General features: G+C 44.7%; 1 protein-coding gene across 1 annotated transcript in view; it reads left to right on the plus strand.

The window, feature by feature from the left end:
• The first annotated feature begins 342 nt into the window (after positions 1-342).
• LOC309565120 (cytochrome P450 2J6-like) overlaps positions 343-23,248 on the plus strand; it is a 79,051-nt gene continuing 56,145 nt past the window's right edge. Inside the window, exons 1-3 of the mRNA XM_082269902.1 lie at positions 343-508; positions 17,103-17,265; positions 17,922-18,074. Of these exons, the coding sequence (XP_082126028.1) occupies positions 347-508; positions 17,103-17,265; positions 17,922-18,074 (478 nt within the window). The 5' untranslated portion in view covers positions 343-346. The remainder of the gene's footprint in view (positions 509-17,102; positions 17,266-17,921; positions 18,075-23,248) is intronic.

Below are 23,248 nucleotides of genomic sequence, written 5' to 3' on the forward strand. Positions count from 1 at the left end.
TTAGTACAGTCTTTTTCCTTTCTTACTAGTAAGACACACTGCGTAAGTATACAAAAATGCTGCTTTTACAGAAATGTTACATCAGGTATATCACATGTTCAACTTTTCATCAATATCTATGCAACACTTTGTAAAACTATGCAACACTTCCAAAGTTCACCCGTGCCAGGATATGCATATTTGCTGCTCAAGAATAAAGGTATGAAAAAAACGTGACGTTGCTTTAAGTAAGACAGTGTCATGTAACATAATACCAGACATTAGCATAGCTTTCTCTTAGGGTGGAGCATTACTCAGGCTATATATAGAAGATTTCAGCTCTCAGCCAGCACACTATATATATGTTATGGATTATTTTACCCTGTTTCTGGGGGGCTTTGTGCTTCTTTTGTTGCTGCGATGGAAGTTGTCTCGGCCAAAGGGTTTCCCACCTGGCCCTTTAGCATTGCCTGTGTTGGGGAACATGCTACAGATGGATTTCACCAACCCCCTAAAGGATTTAAAATCGGTGAGCATTCCACCAAACATTTTATGTATACATGTCTCAAATGCTAACTTTCATTAAACTGTCAACAATAATATTCTTCTGTAAATATCAAGAATCAGATACTACCTTGATGCGGCAAGGTGTGCAATTCTAGTACTTCAACCGGCAAAAATATTCTAGTGTTTGATTGGATGTGCAGCTGACTAATTAGATGTCTCATCATGTCTTTTTTTACTCTCCTGCTTCCTTCTTCTCGTCTTATGATTTAGTACCAGTTCTCATTATCCAGAAAATGTCAAGTATGTACACATAGATGCAGAAGAGTTTTATATTGAATGCCGATGAAGATTTTTTATTACCTTTCAAAAATGCTGGGGATCATATTAACCACTTAAGCTCCGGAAGATTTTACCCCCTTCCTGGCCAGGGCCTATTTTGCGATTCGGCACTGCGTGACTTTAACGGACAATTGCGCAGTCGTGCGATGCTGTACCTAAACGAAATTGACGTCCTTTTTTTCCCATAAACAGAGCTTTCTTTTTGTGGTATTTGATCACCTGTGCGATTTTTTTGATAATGCCCTTAAACAAAAAAAATAGCGTCAATTTTGCAAAAATAACAATATTTTTCACATTTTTTATATGAAATTCCCCAAAAAAATGTAAAAATCTAAATTTTTTAACATTTTAGGCCAATTTGTTTTATGCTACATATGTTTGGTAAAAAAAATCGCAAAAAGCGTATTTTGATTGCTTTGCGCAAAAGTTATTGCGTTTACTAACTAAGGGAAAGATTTTTGTCATTTTTGTTGTTTTTTTTTTTAACGAGTAATGGTGGCGATCTGCGATTTTTTTTTTTTGCGGGACTGAGACATTGCGGCGGACAGATTGGACCCTTGACTGACATTTTTGACACTTTTGGGGTTACCAGTGACATTACTACAGTAATCAGTGCTATACATATGCACTGTTACTGTAAAAATGACACTGGCAGTGAAGGGGTTAACTTTTTTTTGAGAAGGAGGGGTTAAGTGTGTCCCTAGGGGCGTGCTTCTAACTGTGATTGGATGTGGCTTGAGGTGTAAGAACAGAGATCAACGGTCCTACATATCAGAACTGTATGATCTCCATTCTTACACAGGGGAGAATGACAGGCGGCTTTGTTTACATTAGCCGCCTGCCTTTCTCCCGCTGTAACGGACAATCGCGAGTGCCGGGTCCGCCGGGCACACGCGCGGGGGGGTCCGTGAGCGAGCGGGAGCGCACCTCCGGCGGCGCGCGCTCGCTCCCTAGAGCCTCACAGGCTAGCGACGTAGTCCTACATCGCTTTGCCTGTGAGGGGCTGACCCCCGCAGTAAATAGTCGTGCGGCGGTCGCCAAGTGCTTAAAGACACACCTTTTCTGAAAGACTGTTTGGGCTGTCATTGTCAATCCCCTTCTGAAGATGTTAGTTTTTGGTCAATACATTGCGCCAAACTTAGTTTAATAAGGTTTGAGCCACTTGCAGTGGCGGCTGGTGCATGATAATTTGGGGGGGGGCAAAACCAACACCCCCCTGGAACGGACGGACAGACGGATGGATGGCTGGCCAAACGGACGGACGGCTGGCCAGCCGTACAGCCAGCATCCTTACCTCTTCCTTCCCCGAGTGGCTGTGAGTCTCCTCTGGCCATGCGTCTTCTCCCTCTTCCTGGCCAATGGCTAGTAACATCACTTCTCTTTTCAGCCAATCGGGAAAGGGGACTTATTTCCTGATTGGCTGGGAGGAGAATCAGTGTGATAATAGCTAATATTTATTCGCTATTGTCATACAACTGGGTGGGCTCAGGGCGCAGTGCTCTGTGCCCCAAACCCACCCTTTTTTGAAGCCTATTAGAGCCTCTGGCTCTAATCAGGTGCTTAATAAAAAAAAATATAAAAAAACCCCTATTGAATCCATGCATCTGGCACCCTGCATGTAAATTAGGGTGCCGGAAGCATGGATGGGGGGCAGCGCCCCTGCGCTCCCAATGGACGGGCCACCACTGGCCACTTGCCAGAAACAAGTATGGATATACAGTGGGGAAAATATTTTTTTTGATCCCCTGCAGGTTTTGTAAGTTTGCTCACTTAAAAAGAAATAAAGGGTCTATCATTTTTATCATAGGTGTATTTTTAATAATAAAGACAGATTATCAACCATAAATCCAGAAAAAAAACACATAAAACAAATGCTATAAATTAAGTTGCAGTTCAGTGAGTAAAATAAGTATTTTATCCCCAAGCAAAACATGATTAAGTACTTGGTGGGGAAACCCTTGTTGGCAAGCACAGAGGTAAGACATTTCTTGTAGTTGGTTACAAGGTTTGCACACATCTCAGTAGGGATTTTGGTCCACTCACTTTTACACATCTTCTCTAAATCATTAAGGTTTCTTGGCTGTCTCTTGGCAACTCAAAGTTTCAGCTCCCTCCATAAATTTTCTATAGGATTAAGATCTGAAGACTGACTATGTTACCCCATGACCGTAATGTGCTTCTTCTTGAGCCACTCCTTTGTTGCATTGGCGGTATGTTTGGGTCATGCAGGAAGACCCATCTACAACACATCTTTTGTGTTCTTGCTGAGGGAAGTGCATTCTAATCCAAGAATTTACAGCACATGGCCCCTCAATGCAGCAAAGTCAGCCTGTACCTTTAGTAGAGAAACAGCCCCAATGCATCATGTTTCCTGACTGTAGGGGTGGTGTTCTTAGGGTCATAGTCAGCATTTTTCTTACTCCAAATAGAGTCTAATTATTGCTAGAGCTAAATTTTGGTCTCATTTGACCACAGGACCTTCTCCCAATCCTTCTCTGAATCATTTAGATGTTCATTGGCATGACTGTACATGTGCCTTCTTGAGGAGGGGGAATCCACGTGTTTGAAAGGAAAAAAATGCTGACTATGACTATAAGATCCCCTTCCCTACAGGCAAGCACAGAGGTAGAAACATTATGCTTTGGGGCTGTTTTTCTGCTAAAGGTACGGACCGACTTTGCCACATTGAGGGACCAATGGAGGGGGCCATGTATTGTAAAATCTTGAATGAGAACCTTCTTTCCTCAGCCAGAACACTGAAGATGGGTCATGGATGGGTCTTTCAGCATGACAATGACCCAAAACAAACCGCCATGGCAACAAAGGAGTGGCTTAACCACTTAAGCCCCGGAGGATTTGGCTGCTAAACGACCAGAGGGTATTTTGCGATTCGGCACTGCGTGACTTTAACGGACAATTGCGCGGTCGTGCGACGCTGTACCTAAACGAATTTGGCGTCCTTTTTTTCCCACAAACAGAGCTTTCTTTTGGCGGTATTTGATCACCTGTGCGATTTTTTGATCACGCGCTATAAACAAAAAAAGAGCGTAAATTTTGCAAAAATAGCAATATTTTTCCCTTTTTTTTATATGAAATTCCCCCCAAAAAAAATGTAAAAATCAAAATTTTTTAATATTTTCGGCCAATTTGTTTTATGCTACCTATTTTTGGTAAAAAAAATCGCAAAAAGCGTATTTTGATTGGTTTGCGCAAAAGTTATTGCGTTTACTAACAAAGGGAAAGATTTTTGTCATTTTTGTTGTTTTTTTTTTTAACGCGTAATGGCGGCGATCTGCGATTTTTTTTGCGGTACTGCGACATTGCGGCGGACAGATCGGACCCTTGACTGACATTTTTGACACTTTTGGGGTTACCAGTGACATTTCTACAGTAATCAGTGCTATATATATGCACTGTTACTGTAAAAATACACTGGTAGTGAAGGGGTTAACTTTATTTGAGAGGGAGGGGCTGTGTGTGTCCCTAGGGGCGTGATTCTAACTGTGATTGGCTGTGGCTTCAACTGTATGCAGAGTGATCAATGGATCTACATAGTAGATCCATGTGATCAGCTCTCATACGGAGAGGAGAATGACAGGCAGCTTGTTTACACAAGCTGCCTGACTTTCTCCCTCTCCCCCGCCGATCGCAGAGTGGCCGGCGGCGATCGGGTCCGCCGGTCACACGCGCGGGGGGGTTCGTGACCACGCGGGAGCGGGAGCGCGCCTCCGGCGGCGCGCGCTCGCTCCCTAAACCCTCACAGGCGAGCGACGTAGACCTACGTCACTTTGCCTGTGAGGGGCTGACCGCCGCCGTAGATAGTCGTGCGGCGGTCGGCAAGTGGTTAAGAAGAAGTACATTAAGGTCATAGAGTGGCCTAGTCAGTCTCCAGACCTTATTTGTAGAGGGAGCTTAAACTTTGAGTTGCCAAGCAACAGCCAAGAAATCTTAAGGATTTAGAGAAGATATGAAAAAAAGAGTGGGCCAAAATCCCTCCTGAGATGTGTGTCTGCCTCTATCATTTAAAATACACATACTGTATGATATAACTTATAGACTCTTCATTTCTTTGTAAGTGGGCAAACTTACAAAATCTGCAGGGGATAAAAAAAAAGATTTTTTCCCACTGTACGTGAAGTCAGGGGACATTTTCCTACCAAGATTTATTGTATTAGATTTCAGAGACAAAGGTACAATGGGCTAGGTATTGCCAATGGAGGGCGTCCAAAGTGGGGCACTTTGAGGAGTAGCTGCATAAGAACCTCTTTTTTCCTCATTTCCTGATGGTATAGCTGGATTTCCTTTGTTGGCCAACCTGCCTCTGATCCCCTAAACTAGGAGCCGCGTTAGAGGCAGTTATCTCGGTGCTAAAGTAGCATCCAGGCTTGCCTGCAGGCAACAATCACCTGCAGCATCTGCACCACATCATTGCTGACAAAATCAGCGTCTGGGATGAAGCAGCCAATCCCAGAAATGAAGACCCAAAGAACTATTGGGTGGACCTCAACTGCCAAATTGCTAATGCTTGTTGCTGGGTAGATTCTGTGTTGTGCCTTGAAGTTTGTGGCATATTCCATGGCTACAGCACCGTGAATGAGTTACGCAGGAGAGCATGTTTCTATTGCTGGACCTATTCTGGTACTATTTGGTATTGGTAAAACCAAGCTGCTTACATACTGTTCAGCTACTGAACAATAATTGTGGCTATTCTCTTTCAGACAATACACTCTAATTATGATTGAGAAAAATACCATTAGGTGTTCCCGTGCAGCTAACAATGAATCCCCCCTCCCTCACAGCTGCTTGCACCAATTTGAATTACACAACACAAAATTATAAATAAATGATCTAAATTGTGCAGTGCTCTGTGTAATGATTATTACATAAATACATAAATAAAAGATAAAGTGTAAGAAATTAAAAATACCACAACAAATGTGAACAATTCTATTTAGTTACTTTTCATACATACATATAGGGTACACAGTGCATTCCAATGCAATTTCAATCTTTCAAGTACTCATAAAAGCAATAAACTAAAGTCCATTTGTGAAACATTAACACTTGTCATTCAATCAACTCCTTCAGTGCAAGACCCCTCATCAACCATGATACCTTCACTCACACATACGGTTATATTCTCATTCTGCTTTTAAAAAACCCTAAGTGATAAGAGGTCTAATGTGGTTTAAAGATCTCCAGGTATAATATCCTTTGGTGCAAAGCATATCCAGCTACAGTCACTGTAAATATTTAGTAAATAAGTAGAGAAAACCATATAGTGCTCACTGCTCACCAATTCCACATTTTATTAAAGGTTAAAAGATTAAAAACACTCACATTAAAATCCAAGATCAAGCACTTTTACATAAACTGATAATCCTGCCTGTCCCAGGGAGCTCTCTAATCCCCAGTCACTTACCTATGCATCACAAAATATTGAACCTTGGGTAAATGGCAAAGTTGAATGGCCATCCATGAGATATTTGCCCTTTGACAAACACTGTCCGTAGTGGCTGTCTGTCACGTACTTGGTCAGAGGCTGAAGTGCTGAGAGGTCTTCCCTTGTGGCTGAGTGCAGGGCACCCCTGAAGATGGTGACAGGGAGTGCTATGACCAAAGAAGCAGGGGTTGGCATCTGCGACAGGCTGAGTGATGAGATGTCTGCTGCATGGCGGCTGAATGAGCAGGATGAACTACTGGGCAGGGGTCCCTCAGATGTACCAGATGAGACTTGCCAGGAGCAGGGTCAGGAGCCAGGCAAGTAGTCATACACTACATTTTAGCCAGGGGTAAGGCAGAAAGCAAGGTCAGGAGTAAGCCGGGGTCATGCACTGGTAATCAGGTAGCAGCGGAGTCCAAAGAGCAAGCCAGAGGTCAAACATGGGTCAACGGACAGGAGTGGAGTCAATGGAACAAGTCAAGGGTCAAAGCCAGGAATGGAGACAAGACAGGTCTAAGGCAAGCTGGGTCGGTAACAGGAAATCCTATAATAACAGGAACAGAAACTTGGTAATACATGGGGGAGCTGAAGATCATCCAGCAACTAGTGGCGAGGGGCGTGACCAGGCGGTGTAACCAGGCTGTGTAAGAGGAGTTTGGATTACCCAGAAGGCGCGGCGCCCACGGCGTGGAGCCTGGACATCATCTCCCGAAGGGCATCCCTCCCCTATTCGTGACTGTTTTTTTGCGTTTGATGACATACAAGACATGTGAGTGTGTTACCTTATGTTTTATTTTTATTTTAATAAAACCCTTTTAAACGGTATCACGCTATTGGGATTATGTTCTCTCCTCCCCATATGCTGTTGAGCTTTTTTTGACTGCGCTGGTGCGATTCCTGTTGTGGATACTCTGGACCAGTGACCATCATTATAAGCCTGAATGCTCAAACACGAAAGTGGGTTGGGCCACAGCATCTGGTGAGTGGGCAATTCTCCTCCCCCCTTGGAGCACGGTGGTGGTGGTGATCCTTTTGAGAAACACGTCTTCGTACATTATCATCCCAGGAGATAGAGTGAAGGATTATGGACTGTTTGAGTCATTTCTGAACTTTTTCCTGCTGCCTATGTGACATCTATTGCATTTCGGACTTTTGTGCAGTGGGCACAGTATTTTTTTGGCACTTGCTTCTTGACAAGTTTGCGCTACTATATATATATAGGGATATTGCTGAGTATCTATCTATTATATATCTTTCTCCATATGTTTAGTTAAGTAGCTGCATAGCCAATTTATTTATTGGTGAGTGGTCCTCATTTGAAGCGCTTGGGATAGCTTATACCTTTATTTGGTTTTCGTTGGGCATTTAAGCTGTCATATTATATAGTGGCTCATGCTGCTGGCTTTAAATAGGCCACTGGGCGCCAGAGTCTGTGCACAGTTGCACATTGCCCTTCACAACAGTTTGCGCCGTGCGCGCAATTGCACTATCGAATTACTATGTGCCAGTCTGCAGCTCGGCTGGGCATTAGCAGATGTGCCAATTCTTCTGCAAACCGTTCGTTGACACTGTCTATCATGGTGAGATGGACAGGAAACTATGGGAAGACTGTGGAAGTGGTAGACAGACCACTTCATTAGAAGGTTGGGAAAGGATTAGAACATGTCAGGTTTTTACTTCGTTTGCCTTCCTTACGTAATGACTCCTTCCTGTCATGCTTTGTTCTGCTATCACATACAGCAATATTCCCATTGAAAATAGCAAACTTCAATAAAACCTGACAGGTGTCATAACACTTCCTTACTCTCTTTAATTGTTGACCTCCACTGGAAATCTTACAGTTGGAACCTGATGGTTGACTAGCAGGACAGATAAATAAGTCAATGGTTTTTAGGAAGCACTATTGCCATGAAAATATGTACCTAGTTAACAATAGCTGATCTGATTTATAAAAACTTATAGAACTGTGTGCTACCACATAACAACCACAGGGAAAACGACAGATGTATTGTTTCGGTTGCAGGAGAAAAAAAAATAACAGCCAGACACAAAATGTTGACATTTTTGTGTAATCCCCTAATGGTGTGTTTTATGTTCTGTGTAACTCAATGTGAAAAGGTTACTGGGTGCAGCAACATCATTAGTATGACCAGTTATATCAGTAAAGGCAATGTGAACTCAAGAAATTCTTGGTTACCATGACTATGCATTAGAGCCTGCTATCAGATGATTGTCATGTTTTTCAAAGGCATACTTCTGTTTTCCCTCCACCCTCATGTCAGCTTTGTGCGTTCCCACCTAATGACTGCTCTGTTTAAAGAACATCTTTTGATCAAAGTGATAAATTAAAGCCTCGTACACACGCAACGATTATCGGCCGACCGATCGGCCGGCTTTTGTCCAGTGTTGTTGTGTTGGTTGAAATGTGCTCTAGACTGCACACAAATTTTCTTGGCCAACAAAAACCAACTTCAGAAGTGATGTCTTGTGCTGGTTTACTTTCCGTGTGTTTTTTCTTCTCTGAGCATGCCCAGTCTTGCTCATCTGATTTTTGTCTGCCGAAATCTGTACTGACTGACGGAAAATCGGCCATTCTGTTGATGGCCAACAAAAATTTTATAGCCTGCACACCAGATTTTATTTGGCCGAAAAGTCGGAGTCGGTTGTCGAAAGCATCATACCAACAAGCCGAAAATCGGCCGATCAGACGTTGGCAGAATATTCACGGCCAACTATCGATGCGTGTGTACGAGGCTTAAGTATTGAGCAGAGGACATGAAAACATTACTAGGAAAAGAAAAATAGCAAGATACAGAGGTGGGACCAAGCTGGGATCTCCATTGCAAAATCTCTTTGCAAAAACTATAAAGGGAGTTTTTAGTTTTTTCTTTTTTGCACATTACATCGTTATTAGGCATTTTCAGATATAACAAATACAGTATATTTTTAGAGCAGGTGATTTTCAATATTTTGGAAAATCACACTTCACAGACTGTGAAAAGAATAATTATCATAAAAATGTCAAACTTGAAATTCAGAAAGTAGAAAAGGTTAGAGGATAATTGCTAGTCCAAATCAACTGTTAAGTATCATGTCAATTAGCTAGTAAAGAAAAGGCTGACATGATTAAAAGGGAGAGGGATGACTGAAAGGGTGAGAAAAACATGTAACAAGTTGTCTGATCCCATATACTTACACAAACTGAGTAAAAGCCCGTACACACGATAAGAAAATCGGAAGGGAAATTTCATCCGACGACTATCTGTCGATTTTCGGATTGTTAGTATGGTGCGTTTTCGACAGCCAACTCCGACTTTTCGGCCGACAAAATCCTGATGTGCAGGCTATATAATTTTTGTCGTCCGTCAAAACAACGTCCAATTTTCGTCTCATTAGTACGGATTTCGACGGAAAAAAATCTTAAGAGCAAGACTAGGCATGCTCAGAGAGGAAAGAACACATACAAAGCAATCCAACACATGACATCACTTCTGAAGTAGAATTTATACGGGAAAATTCATATGAAAATAACCTCTTCACTTTCCACATCAGACTAGCATGCCACAAAAAACGGACAACAGATCGTTCGATAATCTTATCGTGTGTAGGGGGCTTTAGCCAGGAAGAGTATCTACCGAGAAAGAAAATGTACTTCTTGGATAGATCGCAGTGTAATTCTTCCTATGGCCTACTTTTATATGCTAGTAGTCTTGCAAAGTTGCCCTGTACATTGACATTAGATATTAGTTCCATTATATTTGGGGAAGAGTTGTTTTTACAGTTTCTAATGATAAGCTGTCTCACTATATTAAGGATAACTGTAAATAAATATACATACAAGCGTGTATATATGTCCGCGCTAATGGATGTGGTAAGAAATAATAAAAAAACTATGTGAAATAGTGAAGTTTTTAGGTGAGGTTGCTGCTCCTTTAAAAAGTGTGGTGCCTTAAATCATATATACTGTGTGTGTGTGTAGCAGAATCCCCAGCCATTTTGCTGGATGCGGGTCTGCCAGGGTTGCCACTAGCAACAACAGCACATTTAAGCATGTTCTCCAAGTGTGAGCACTGAGACAGGAAACAGTCCAGCATCTTTGGGTTTTGTATTTATTTAGGAACTTGGATGGGAGAAGGGAATGAGTGGGATACTCCTCTGGCTCAGCTATTTACAAAGTAATGGGACAACTGAGAAAAATGCCTCTTGACGCTGACTTGATGCCGGCTGAATGCCGGGTAATGCCAGTTGGCGCTTGTTAACGCTGACTTGCTGTCTGTTAACACTTAACTGACTTTGACACGCCCCGGTGACACAAAGTCCTTTGTACTGCTCCCTTTGGCCTTCCTGGCTGAGGTATCTACATGTAAACACTGCTGAAACTCTTAACTCTTCAGGGCCCACACTGGCACCCTCTTTACAGACTTCTTTTCAGGGCTTAGGCTCTGGCACCTCCTTTCTAAGCCCCCTCTACTGGCTAGCTGCCTCCTGGATTCCTCTGGCCTTTCAGAGTGGTCCCCCCTGGGCAGTTTACAGTACTCACTACACTGCTTTCCTGGAAACGTCCGCCCCCACCCAACACCTCCACTTGGTCCTCAGCACACTTGATCCCTTCCTGCAGCTCAGCTCAACCTGTTGTCCTCTAGGCCGACTGCCCAGGACACCTTCCTCATGCTGACAGGAGGAGAGACAGCTGTCACCCTCCTCCTGGGACTCTGCTTCCCACCAAAGACACTCTGTCATGTGCTCCCCTCAGACTTATACCCCCTCCCAGGAGGCCTTGCAGCATATTCTGCCCTCTGGGATAGATACAAGACCTGGTGTGCTATTGAGCAGGTTTCCTCCACTGTCCAAGGAGAGCCCCCATTGGACTCAGTGGGGAGACTCCCCAAGCTCAACAGGCACACCTGGGAGCACATGACAGCCTAGCTGAACAATCAAAGCCCATCTGATAAGCAGACAAGGCCCCCCTTATAGTTTGCCTAGCACCTACCTGTGAGGGTGCTACATGTGTAAAAAGGGCGCTCCCACTATGAAAACCTAATATGTGTAAACGGTAGCATAAGCTCATATATATATATATACACACAATTCAAAGTTCAAAAATCAATAGAAGTCAAAATCAATAAAAGTCCATCATATAGGGGAGAATTATTGCAGTTCTATCACATTTACAGTGGTGAGGTGCCAAATGCTGTAAACAAAATTGCTGCAATCCGTGCTCCCCTCCTGTGTGCCCCCTCACTCCCATAACAGAAGTCATGTGCGCTTGCAAAACATCTCACATGCTAGGATTAGTAGTCCTCCAATGGAGCTCCTGATAGCCTTTGATAACGTCCTGTGGAGGGATGAAACGCGCCAGTTGACGTCAGATGACGTGGTGACGTCTGATCCGGCTGATGACACGCAAGTGGCGACATACTTCCAGTTCCCGGTTTTATGCTTGTTTTACCTTGTACAAAAGTGAGTGCAATATTGTGTTTTTAGTATTATTTTAATAAACGGAATTATGCTATATATCCTTTATGTCTTCTGGTGTTATACTATACATGAAGGGAATCCACACCCACAAAGAAGGAGCTCTGTTGGAGGCCTACTAATCCCAGTACCTGCACATATGACTTCTGTTATGGGAGTCAGCATCTGAGATGTTTTGCAAAGCACACATGATCCCTTGCTGTTATGGGAGTCTATGGCAGCTGGTGACTGAGTGGGCACACAGGAGGGGAGCACGGACTGCACCAATTTTGTTTACAGCATTTGGCACCTCAGCACTTTAAATATGATGGAAATGCAATAATTCTCACCTATATGATGGCCTTTTATTGATTTTGACTATTAATTCTTGAATTTTGATATTGTGTGTATTTATATGAGTTTATACCAACGTTTACACCTATTAGGTTTTCATAGTGGGAGCGCCCTATTCAAACATATATATTAAGGATAATGACAACAAATACCCTAAAAGTGGGAGGCAAATTGACAACTCCAAGGCTCAGTAAAGCCAGCTGTGGGGGCAGGTATCAAAAAGTAGCTGGTGGCTACAGAAGTTTTTTTGAAAAACTGGTTTTCAGAAGCTGGTCAAACATGTTCAAGACCAAAAGACATGTACAGTGAAGGAAAAAAGTATTTGTTCCCTTGCTGATTTTGTATGTTTGCCCACTGACAAAGAAATGATGCCAAAATGACTAAACACATGCTGTGGAATACTCTTGTAATCAGGCCAGAACTGTAGTTATGATGTTGGGCAGAGATCAAGTGCATTAGTGAACATGCAAGCTTTTAAAAATGGCACATAATTGCACTTAATTTCATTGCTGAATGCTGGAAAGGCAGTACAGCTGGCACTGCTGTTCACAGAGATTTGGTGGTTTCCTGCAGCATCCCTGCAGCTCAAAGCACAGACACTCTTCCTGGTTAGGGGTTGCTAGGTTAAACCCTTAGGCCCCTTTCACACGGGCGTTCCGTATTTCCGTATATCACCCCATCCGTTTGCGGTTGATATACAGACATAATGCATGTCAATGTGATTGCGGATGTCAGCGGATGACCATCCGCTGACATCCGATTTGCGTCCTTTCAGTTCTGTTCCGTTTTTTGGAACGGAACAGAACCCTATTTTTTCTTCCGTTTAAAAAATCGGATGTCAGCGGTGTCATCCGCTGACATCCGCAATCCCATAGACATGCATTATGTCCGTATATCATCCGCAAACGGATGGGATGATATGCGGACATACGGAACGGATGACACAAATGTCATCCTTGTCCGTGAAGAAAAAAAAAAGTGCCGGAGCGGATCGCAATATGGTCCGCTCCGTGTGAAAGGGGCCTAAATATGGTTAACTAAAGAATACTAATACTTGTAAAGTTGCTTTAACTGATGTAACATGCAGATCAAAAGTCACCTATTATAAATTAATGGAATTGTAAATACACTGTAACAATTGTTACATTTTTATTACTTGCTGTCACTTGCGTTCTATCTACCAATGTCATTTATGCAGGAGTGGCTGCCTTTTGACAGTGGGAAACTGCTGGTAATAGCAGTGATATAGCTGCAGTAAGGGTAGAAGAGCAGGGCATGGATGCACCCACCTCTTGTATTTCTGCATTTAACTCATTGACAAATGAGGGGATTATATGTAAGGGTAGGAAACCCCTTAGGGAAATCATCATTTCTAGAAGGGTAGTTTCCAGAACATGTTTATTCAGGGTGCTGGGTGAGAAATTCATTATTAGGTCTCAGAAGAGAGGTTCTTCATTATATTTTGCCTAGATTTGGTTGGAAGAGGCAGGAGATCAGGGATAAGGATACTGCCTCTCATTGTTAACAAATAGATAAATTATTGCGCTCAGCCAAAGAAAATAATATGAACTGCTGGAACTCAAGTATCCTGAATACTGGGCCAATAAATAATATGAGAAAAAATTGGTGCGATGTACCTTTAAATCTCAAAAACAACAAGTTACTATTTCATGAATAAGTGCAAGTGTATAAACAAACGTGTGTGTGTGTAATGACACTTAAATCATACATAAATCAATGCAAACGAGCAGATGCAAATTAATAAATAAACAACAAAAAATTCTAAAATCATATGTGAAAAATGCAAGTGCAAATAAAAAATATTAGGTAGATCATAACGTGCAATATTTTTCAAAAAACACTGAAAAGTGACAACCCCACCACGCTGGCAGCACCACCCGGTCGCCAGGCACAAGCACCAAGCGATCCTCAGCAGAGAGGGAGAGGACCCCACCAGACTCACCACCCAGCACCCCCCCCCCGGCCCCCATCGCCAGCTAGCGCCCTGCCCCCACCCCAGGAGGTGGACCAAACCACCCAAACAGCCCCAGCATATGTGGAGGGGGGTAGGATGGGGGACACAGGAAAGGGGGGCTGCCTGAGGGAAGGAGGGGAACCCGGAGGTCCGACCGTCCCAAGGAGGAGCCCACATCCACCGCAAAACCCTCCAGGGGGAGCGGGGGATAGCTACTCACCCTACCAGGAACCAGACGGGCACCGCTCCAGACAGAACCCCTCTCCATCTAAATGGGGGCTGTCGGCCAGGAGGAATGCTGCATCTCGGGCCGAGACCCGGTCATATGCAACCTCGTGAGGCGTTTAACTCGCAGGCCAGCCCCTTGTCGAGCGGGGCCATGTCGCGGCTGACCTAGCGTGGAGCGGAGGTCTGCGCCCGCTCACTGGCCAGACTGGGGTGACTAGCCTGTCGCCCAGTCCAGCAGTTGATTGTAGATCTCACAGGAAAAATCCAGAAGAAAAAATTTCTATCTAAAAAGAAAATAAAATTGCTAGGACCAAAGATCCCAGCAGGGAACTAGGTCCTTATTTCTGACTAGGCACAAAAAGTGTGCCTATAGCAGAGAGAGGGAGTATACCCCTGGGACTGCTCATGGGCGTAGCCAGAATTTTTTTTCTGCCTAGTGTCCTACTCCTTTAGGGTGCAGTATAACCCAATGGTTAAAAATATCAGAAGCTGCGTGGAAATGAACGAAAGAAAAAAATTGGTGCCTCTTACCAAATGAAGTTGATCTCGAATTACAGAGATCAAAAGTGTACAAATTCCATCTCCAAAATGAACTTTTTTACTTGCCAAGGAACTTACGATATTGCACTGTCAACAATGGATTACATGAACCCACCTTTTGGATTCAAAAAGCCGCTCTCCACAAAGGTATCAGCAATCTTATGCGGTTACAGGCATTTGTTGCCCATCAGAGGTACAGTAGTTTGTTCACTTTTATTTCCCTCCTGTGTCACTTGATTTGTATACCCCTCCTGTGAGATGCTCTCCACTCCTGGTTCAAAGTATGAGTTAAAAGCTCTCTCAGCACTGCTGCTCTCTCATACTCATACTTTGAACCCATGGTGGAGCTAAAACAGTCACTTGATGTTTTTGAGATTTAAAAGGTACAGGGCACCAATTTCTTTCTAATATTATTTATTGCCCCAGTTTTTGGGATACTTGAATTGCAGCAGTTCATATTATTTTCTCCCTCATTATTGGTTGTCCCTCTTGAGCAGCTCTTTGTGTTTCTCTCCCTGCACCAGCATGTGCAATCTGTGCTGGGTGTAGAAGATGACTTGCCACTATTATGGCTGCGCCATAGATCTAGGTGAGGGAAAAATCAGTCAGCCTTCTCATCCTCCCCCAGTCCTTGCACGTCTTGGACATGGGGGGTGGGTAATCCGGCCCAGAGTGCCTACTGTGATCAGCAGGAGGCCATATTACACCTTTTTATTTTTTAACATTTTGGCTTTACCTATTGTAGCACCCTACAGGTAGGTGCTAGGTAAATATATAGTGGGCCTTGTCTGCCTAACAGCAGGGCTGTGATTTGTTAGGTAGGGTGTCAGGGCTTCCAGATGTGCCTGCTGAGGGGAGAAGTATCCCCACTGGCTGCTGTGAGAGGCTTCTCATAGGGCAGTGTGGGAAGCCCAATCAGGGGACACATCCCAGCTAGTAACTACCCCAGAAGGCAGATTAGGCTGCAAAGGATTCTGGGAGTGGGTATAAGTTTGGGGGAAGTGCGTGACAGGGTGTCTTTCGCAGGAGTCCCAGGAAGGAGAGTGCGGCGTCTCTCCTCCTGTCTGAGGAAGGTAAATGTCTCGGGGTGTCGCCTGAGAGTCCAGAGCGTGCTGAGCTGAGCTGAGGGGGATCGGGTGTGCCGAGAGTCTGTGGAGAGAGAGAGGGGGGTCCAGTCCCAGGAAAGCCTACACAGGTCATGAGTACTGGGGATTTCCCCTGGGGGTCTGCCTAGTCAGAGGGGACCACTCCGGAAGAGGTTCAGGGATCCAAGGTCAGCCAGCTGTAAAGGGGGTACCTAGGTTGAGGACCCTGAAGTGTAAAGGGGGTACATAGTCAATGGACCCTGAAGAGTTCAAGGAGCAAAAAGGGGGCACCAGCAGTCTGGGCCCTGAATTGTATTGTGTGTGCCAGTTACAGTGTTAGCTATTTGGAGTTCTACAAAATACTACCTCAAGCTGTACCAGACGGGGGGGAAAGTATTCAAAGACATACACTAAAGCAGTGTCAGGAGTTCTACAGTTCTCAGTTTTGGATCTACTGGACTATAGGTCGGGGATTTAACGCTTCTTCTGTTTTACAAAGTGTTCTCAGAGTCAGTGAGCGTTGGCTGGCGCTGGCTAGCGTCAAGGAAGCGCCAACAGGCATTTTTGCAGGATCAAGGTCCCAATTGTAATTAGTTCAAGCCGAGAGGAGTATCCCACTCATTCCCTTCTCCCATCCCCTTAAATTATAATAAAAAACCAAAAACAACGATGCCGGAGTTGTCACTGTCTCAATTGTCACACCTGGGGACTCAGCTCACATGGGCTGGAGAGGATTCCGGTACTAATGGCAGACCCGCATCAGGCCATAGGCCTGGAAACCTTGCTACACTATACTTTAGTGTGGACCAAGCATCAGCCAATTGTCCTGCAATTCCAAGCAACTTGTGATCATAAAAACATCATAAAAACAACCAAATAGATAAATGCAACCAACCACTACCAATTTCTGTCGACTTTGTGAAATAATCTACAGTGTTAGTGATTGGTTATGTTGATTGGTTTGATTGCTTTTATGATTGAAATTTGTATTAAACTAGTTGAAATTGCCTGACAATTCTGTGTGGCCAAAATTAGAGTATTTGGGAGGAGGATTGTAAACCAGTCAACATAGAGATTGAAGTTACCTTTTAAATACAGCCGTATTCCACATGGCCTTCAAATGTCAGTGAATTGGTTTGTTTGTGATATTATTCCACTATGCTTTGCACACAGCATAACCATTGTATTTCTGTGTCAGTTCTCCAAGGTGTACGGACCAGTGTTCAGCATCTACCTGGGGTTTACCCCAGCTGTGGTAGTTCGGGGACTTAAAGATCTAAAAGAAGTTCTAGTGAATAAAGGTGTTGATTTTGCAGACAGACCTCAGAACAGACTAAATGACCTTGTAGCTGGTGGCAAAGGTAAGAATGGCATTGTAAAATCATCTAGTTTATATGTTAAATCGAGAAATGATATGTTAAATGTTTCCTGGCTCAGGAAAGGCCTCCTAAGATGTAGGGCTTGGATAACGAAGCCTGTCCTCTTTTGCTTCACCTGCAGAATTGTGGGAATGGAAGACCACTTTGCCAGAGTTTGCTTTGCCACAATAAGCAAAAATGTCAGGGTGGTGTACACTAATTTGTACACACTGGATCATAACCTCTTTAAACTTATGACACCATACATGTGGGAAGCTGCCCAGAGAATGGCATCCCCAGGAACATTTGTCAGAAGAGGTGGGAATGAGCTTTGTGAAATGTTGTGGGACTAAATATCATTGCAATAAAAATTTGGAATTGATTTCTGTGGCTAATGCATTTATGGAGCAGTGGGCTACGGTCTGCCATATTTGCTTCCAGTCCTTCTGGTCCATACCATTCCCCAGGTTCTTCTCTCATTTTGCTATGCAAGCAAGAGGGTTGGGTACCAGCCTTTCTACAATTGAGGCATAAATAGTAGAAATAGTCGCTTTAGATGTGGGATACCATACAGAAGTATTTTCAGCTAAGGAAATATGTTAACTAGAGCCAAAATATTGCCACTCCTGCATTGCACCTGTATCATTGTTTTCCCTCAGGTGTGGTTCTTGCTGGCTATGGCCGCTCATGGAAGGAGCACAGACGTTTCACTCTGTCCATGCTGCGGAATTTTGGCCTGGGGAAAAAGTCCATGGAAAACAGGATCTGTGAAGAAAGTATATTCCTGATTAGGGAAATGAATAAAAATAAAGGTATGACTGCTTTATAACTGTATAACTGTTATATATATTTCCTATACTATTACAGTAAATATTTACCAAGAACCCAATTGGCATTACTGATACTTTTAAAGGTATAAGTATGAAGTGTGAGATAGAAGCCTCTTCATCATCAGTCCGAGGTCGAGGGATAAATTTGTTCCAGAGCAGTGAGCACACGGTACCATTGTGTCAGTAGTTTGTAATCATTCTCTTGTGTTTTAGAGAATAGAGCTAAAGTGTGTCAACCCGTGTAAGTGCAGCAACTGCTCCTCAGCAAATCCTAACTAGAGGTCAAGCTCTCATTCCCAAATGTGTGCTGGTTTCACATTGGGGGTGGTTGAATTAAGCATTTTATATAGTTCAGAGATCGTGTGTGGAATAGGATCCTTAGCCTTACAGAGATGCTAAAACTGTGTGAGATAAGACAGAGCTTGCGTAGAATGACCCTGGATGGAGAAAAATGGTGGAGTTGGTGATAGCGCCAGAAGTTCATAGGGAAGCTACCATACTGCTCCCCGAGGGTCTCAAGTGGGACCAGTCCCCTGTTCTCCATAAATTTACTGCAACATATGTTCCCATCATAGGTCAACAGACCAAAGAAGGCAAAACGTTCTCCAGGAGAAAACCACAGGTAGCCCCCTATTGGCACCAATAGAGATAAATAGTGTGCCAGGGAGAATAAATGGTTGAGTATATCCCAGACATTAAGGGTATGAGTCGTCAATAGGGATGTATTCTCGGAGAGATCTCCGGGGCAGCCAAGGGGCATAGGATGGATTGCACTACATTTTTTAACTGGGACTCAAAGTTTAGTAAGAGTGTGAAACTGCAAGTTCAGAATCCCCTGAAAGGCAACAACCTTGTAATATTGCTGTATGTCAAGTATACCGAATCCCCCTGATTGCTTGGAGCGTTTTAGAATTTTCATTCTGCTCCTTCCATACAAACTTCATGAACAGGTTTCGGGTTAGGGCAGGGGCACAAATACCATCTGCAGGAAAAATAGTATACTAGGTAATATGTTCATCTTAATTATACTAGTACACTCTAACCAAGTAAAGAAGGTTCTGTTTCAAGGCTGAACGTCATGCTGTACTGCACTCAGTAGGGAGGGGGGGGGGGGGCGGCATAGCTGGTCAGCAAGCTTAAACCCTAGGTTTTGTCAGAAAAAAGGATGCCAAGGAAAAAGGAAGGCTCTTTTAAGATTGGAGGCAAATTCAGAAAGGCAGGGTAAGGGGTAAAAACTCAGATTTAGAATAATAATTTTAAATTCAGAAACTGAGCCAATTTCCTGTAGTTCCCCCAGGTTAGGCTAAGAGACAAGGTGAAATAGAAGATCAACTGCATAATCCAAAAGCTTGTGTCCAACGGTGCCGACAGTTATACCCCTGCGGGGTAAAATGTACCATTAACCTTGACCGGGGGGGTAGGTGACTTATACAGAGCAGAGATCCTGCTTAGCATATGGGGTCCCAAATCAAGTTTCTCCAAGACAGCCATGAGATAGGTCCAGTCCACTCAATCGAATGCTTTTTCAGCATATGTCGATAAATAGAGTGGAAGCATTCGGTGTGCACACGCCCAGTGGATAACCCGGATAACCCTGGTAGAATCGTCCCTGGCCTCCTGCCCTACAACAAAGCCCATCTGGTTGGGATGTATCACCTTTGGGAGAAGACAGTTCAACCTGTTTGCCAATATTTGTGCAAAAATCTTCAAAGCTGCAGTGAAATAGTGAGGTAGTTTTGAGGCGGAGTGTGGTCTTTGCCCTCTTTCGGGAGTACCGTAATATATGGGCCAGGAGGGCTCCCTGCGGGGTCGAGCTACCTGAGGAAACAGAGTTGAAGTATCTGCACAGCAGCGGCAAGAGTAATACGCTTTGGTGTAACCATCGTAGCCATGGGCTCTTACTGTTAGGCAGGAATTTCACGGTTGCCGCCACCTCTGTGGAGGTGATGGGCAGCTCTAAGTGAGCCACTGTGATTAAAACGGTTCTTCCCCAGAGTTAGTGCAGAGACAGCCAGGCACACAGCAACATAATCAGTCTAGCGGATGTATTTTAGGATTTTTTATTTCTGAAGAACTTGTGTGGTTGTAGGAAGATATGGGTTACTCTAGATTCCCTGATTCTTTGCAGGGGGAGGCTCCACCTTGCTAAGTAGCAGTCTCTATGCAGGAACAAGTAAACATTGCAGGACTGAGCCCCCTTCTTAGAAGCTATCCCTGGCAGGAATACTACTGGCTTGTCCACCCAAGGGGTACAACACATAGTCACTAGAACCTATAGCCCAGGTCTGTACTCACAATGTCACAGGACCACAGGATGCATCCTTCCAGTATCCACCAGACACTCTGGGAAAGAATAATGCTTACAATGCCACAGAACAGCCAGACTCCTAACTTCCACTAGGAAGGATATATATATATGTGTGTATATGTATATGTATATGCTTGGAAGCCTACAGATCCCTCCCCACTTCGGAAGCAGCTGATTGTTCCGGTCCATTCCGAGAGCCATCCCTGCCAGCTTGATCAGTTGGGGACTTCTAGACACAACAAAGTATATGCTCACATCTCTCCACATTGTGGTAAGAGTCCACTCCTAACACTGGGTGTCCACATGTGTATATCAGGCCACTGAGAATCACTTTGGATCATTTTTTGGGACGAGGCCCCACCCACCTCCCAACACTCCCTCACCTTCACTCCAACTTGAAAAGAAAGACTTTTTTCACAGTTTTTGCACTTTTGTTTTGGACTGAATGCATATGATTTTGATATAAATCCGGATACCATCCATGTACCTTTGAACACTTGGTTCATTATTTGTTTAGCGCACTTTGGTAATGTTTTCTATATTGCCATCCTCTCACGTTTAATTCAAATTTCAGTGCTGCTTTCACTTCACTTCTCATCACTTCAGGACCGCGCACCTATTTTCTTTCACAATGTATTATACATGTTTGCCATGTTCAACTGTAAAGTTCTGTCAGCGGGTCAGTCCACATTGTCATTTTCAGGGGCGTGAGGGTGGTACGAGAAAGGAAATGTGCAGTGGACTCACTGCTCCACTTACCTGCCACCTCTGAAACCGATGTCCCCGGGCCTGCTCCTTGCGTGCTGGCTGTGTCTGGCTCCTCTGCTGCATGCTGCTGCCTCGCCTTACCGGTGACTCCACTGATGTTGTCCACACACTCTGGGCCTTCAATAGCATAAAGCATGAAACATTTGTGAAAAATTGGCCAAATAAAGACAAACATGAAATATTCCTGACAATGGGCATCAGTCACGAATATTTCATGTTTATATATTTGAAGGCCCAGAGCATGCGGACAGCATTAGCGGAGTCACCTGTAAGGCGAGGCAGCAGTACGCAGCAATGGAACCAGACACAGCGAGCACACAAGGAGCAGGCCCGGGGACATCGGTTTTAGAGGTGGCACTCGCACTAGTGGAGCAGTTCAGCTCAGCTGTAAAATAAATTCTGTCAGCATGTCAGCCCACATTGTATGAGGGTGGTATGAGATGCAAATGTGCAGTGGACTCAATGTGAGACCATTGCACATTTGCATCTCATACCACCCTCACACCCCTGAAAATGACAATGTGGGCTGACAGTGACATGCTGACAGAATTTTACAGCATTGTTCAGCTGTAAAATTCTGTCAGCTTCAGCTTGGCAAGTCAAGCACTGTCCACATTGACAATTGCTGGATGTGCCTGAGGGTGGTACAATGCATTACAAATGGCTGGGCTGGGCATTGACTCACCTCACAAATGGCCTGGCTGGCTCCTCAGTCGGCTCCTCAGTCACTCCTCCTGCATGCTCCACTGCTCCTCAATCTGAATCCTCCACTCCTCCTCTGCAGTGCCAGTGCTTGGCTTCCTTGCTCTTGCTGACTCTGCTGGGCTGGCCTAGGCCTTAGGCCTATGCTTGCTGGCTGCCAGTCCTGGTCCACTCCAGACTCCAGAGAGAGAGACGCCATGCCACTGTGAGTGTCTTCTTGCCTTCGGCCGCCTCGCGGCCTCACCGTCACCGTCTGGACTGGTCAGTGGTCCCGAGCGAGTCCCGACTCCCGACCGTCCCCGTCCTGGACTCCCGGTCCCCGACAGGACACAGACACTGTGTGGACTACACTGGACAGCCCGCCGCCAGTCACGCCACTCCCGTGCGCGCTTTCGGCCAGGCTGGGGCGGGCTGGTGCGCACTGCTCCCCTGATGTCATGCCGCTGAGCTGCTCCGCTGTGCACCGCCCCCTCCGCTCGCTCGTCGGTCCACTCAGCCCGCTCGCCGTCCTGCTCCTGCTGTGTGTTGGAGGCGCTGAGCGGCGGCGGCGGGACGATTAACGATTTGTGATTGTGTGTAACTAGTTGTTGTGCTCATAATTAATTGGGGGGGCACATGGTGGGGCACAGAATAATTTTGGAGGGGCCATGGCCCCCTCTGGCCCCACCCTAGTGACGCCACTGTCTACATCTGATCTCTGTGTACTGACTTTGACTTGTTCACCTGACCATCCCTGTCTGCTTGTTGCCCCGACCTTCGGCTTGTCCTTCTGACCATCTCTGTCTGCTTGTTGCACTAACCTTTGGCTTGTTCTCCTGATTATCCCTTGTTGCCCTGGACTGCTGCTTCCAATCATCCACCAGAGCCAGCCCTGAGCCTGAGCTGGGAGACCCTGGAGGCCGTGACCTGGAATGAGCTGAAGCCAACTCCATCCTCACCATCAGAGACTCTGGTGAAAGCCTGCTGGCTCTTAGACTCCCTTCCTTGGGGAATCTTATGCTCTAGCTCCCTGTCCAGGACCGTGGCTGTGACCCTGTATAGCTGCTTCTCTGAGCCATCGACCCTCAGCAATCAGCCGTTGGGTTCACAACCTCCATGGTGAGCTCCCTGTCACTTGATCCCGCAGGTGCTACTGACAAAAACATAATTTGGGAACTTTACCTCAAGCTTAGAAATCTTCAGTTTTAAATTGTTGTTCCTAATAGCTTTGTGATTTTCAATAATTTGACATTAGGATATCTGTACAGAGTGGGATTCAGTATATGACATTCATGGTTGATGCCTAGCAGCTATGTTACTGTAAGAATCTTTACAATGTGGGATTCATACCATGATCCTCCTGCACAAAGTCCATTTCAAAGAAGATAATGTTTAATAT

This window comes from Pelophylax lessonae (assembly GCF_965119305.1).
Source record: "Pelophylax lessonae genome assembly, chromosome: 10".
Classification (NCBI taxonomy): Eukaryota; Metazoa; Chordata; class Amphibia; order Anura; family Ranidae; genus Pelophylax; species Pelophylax lessonae.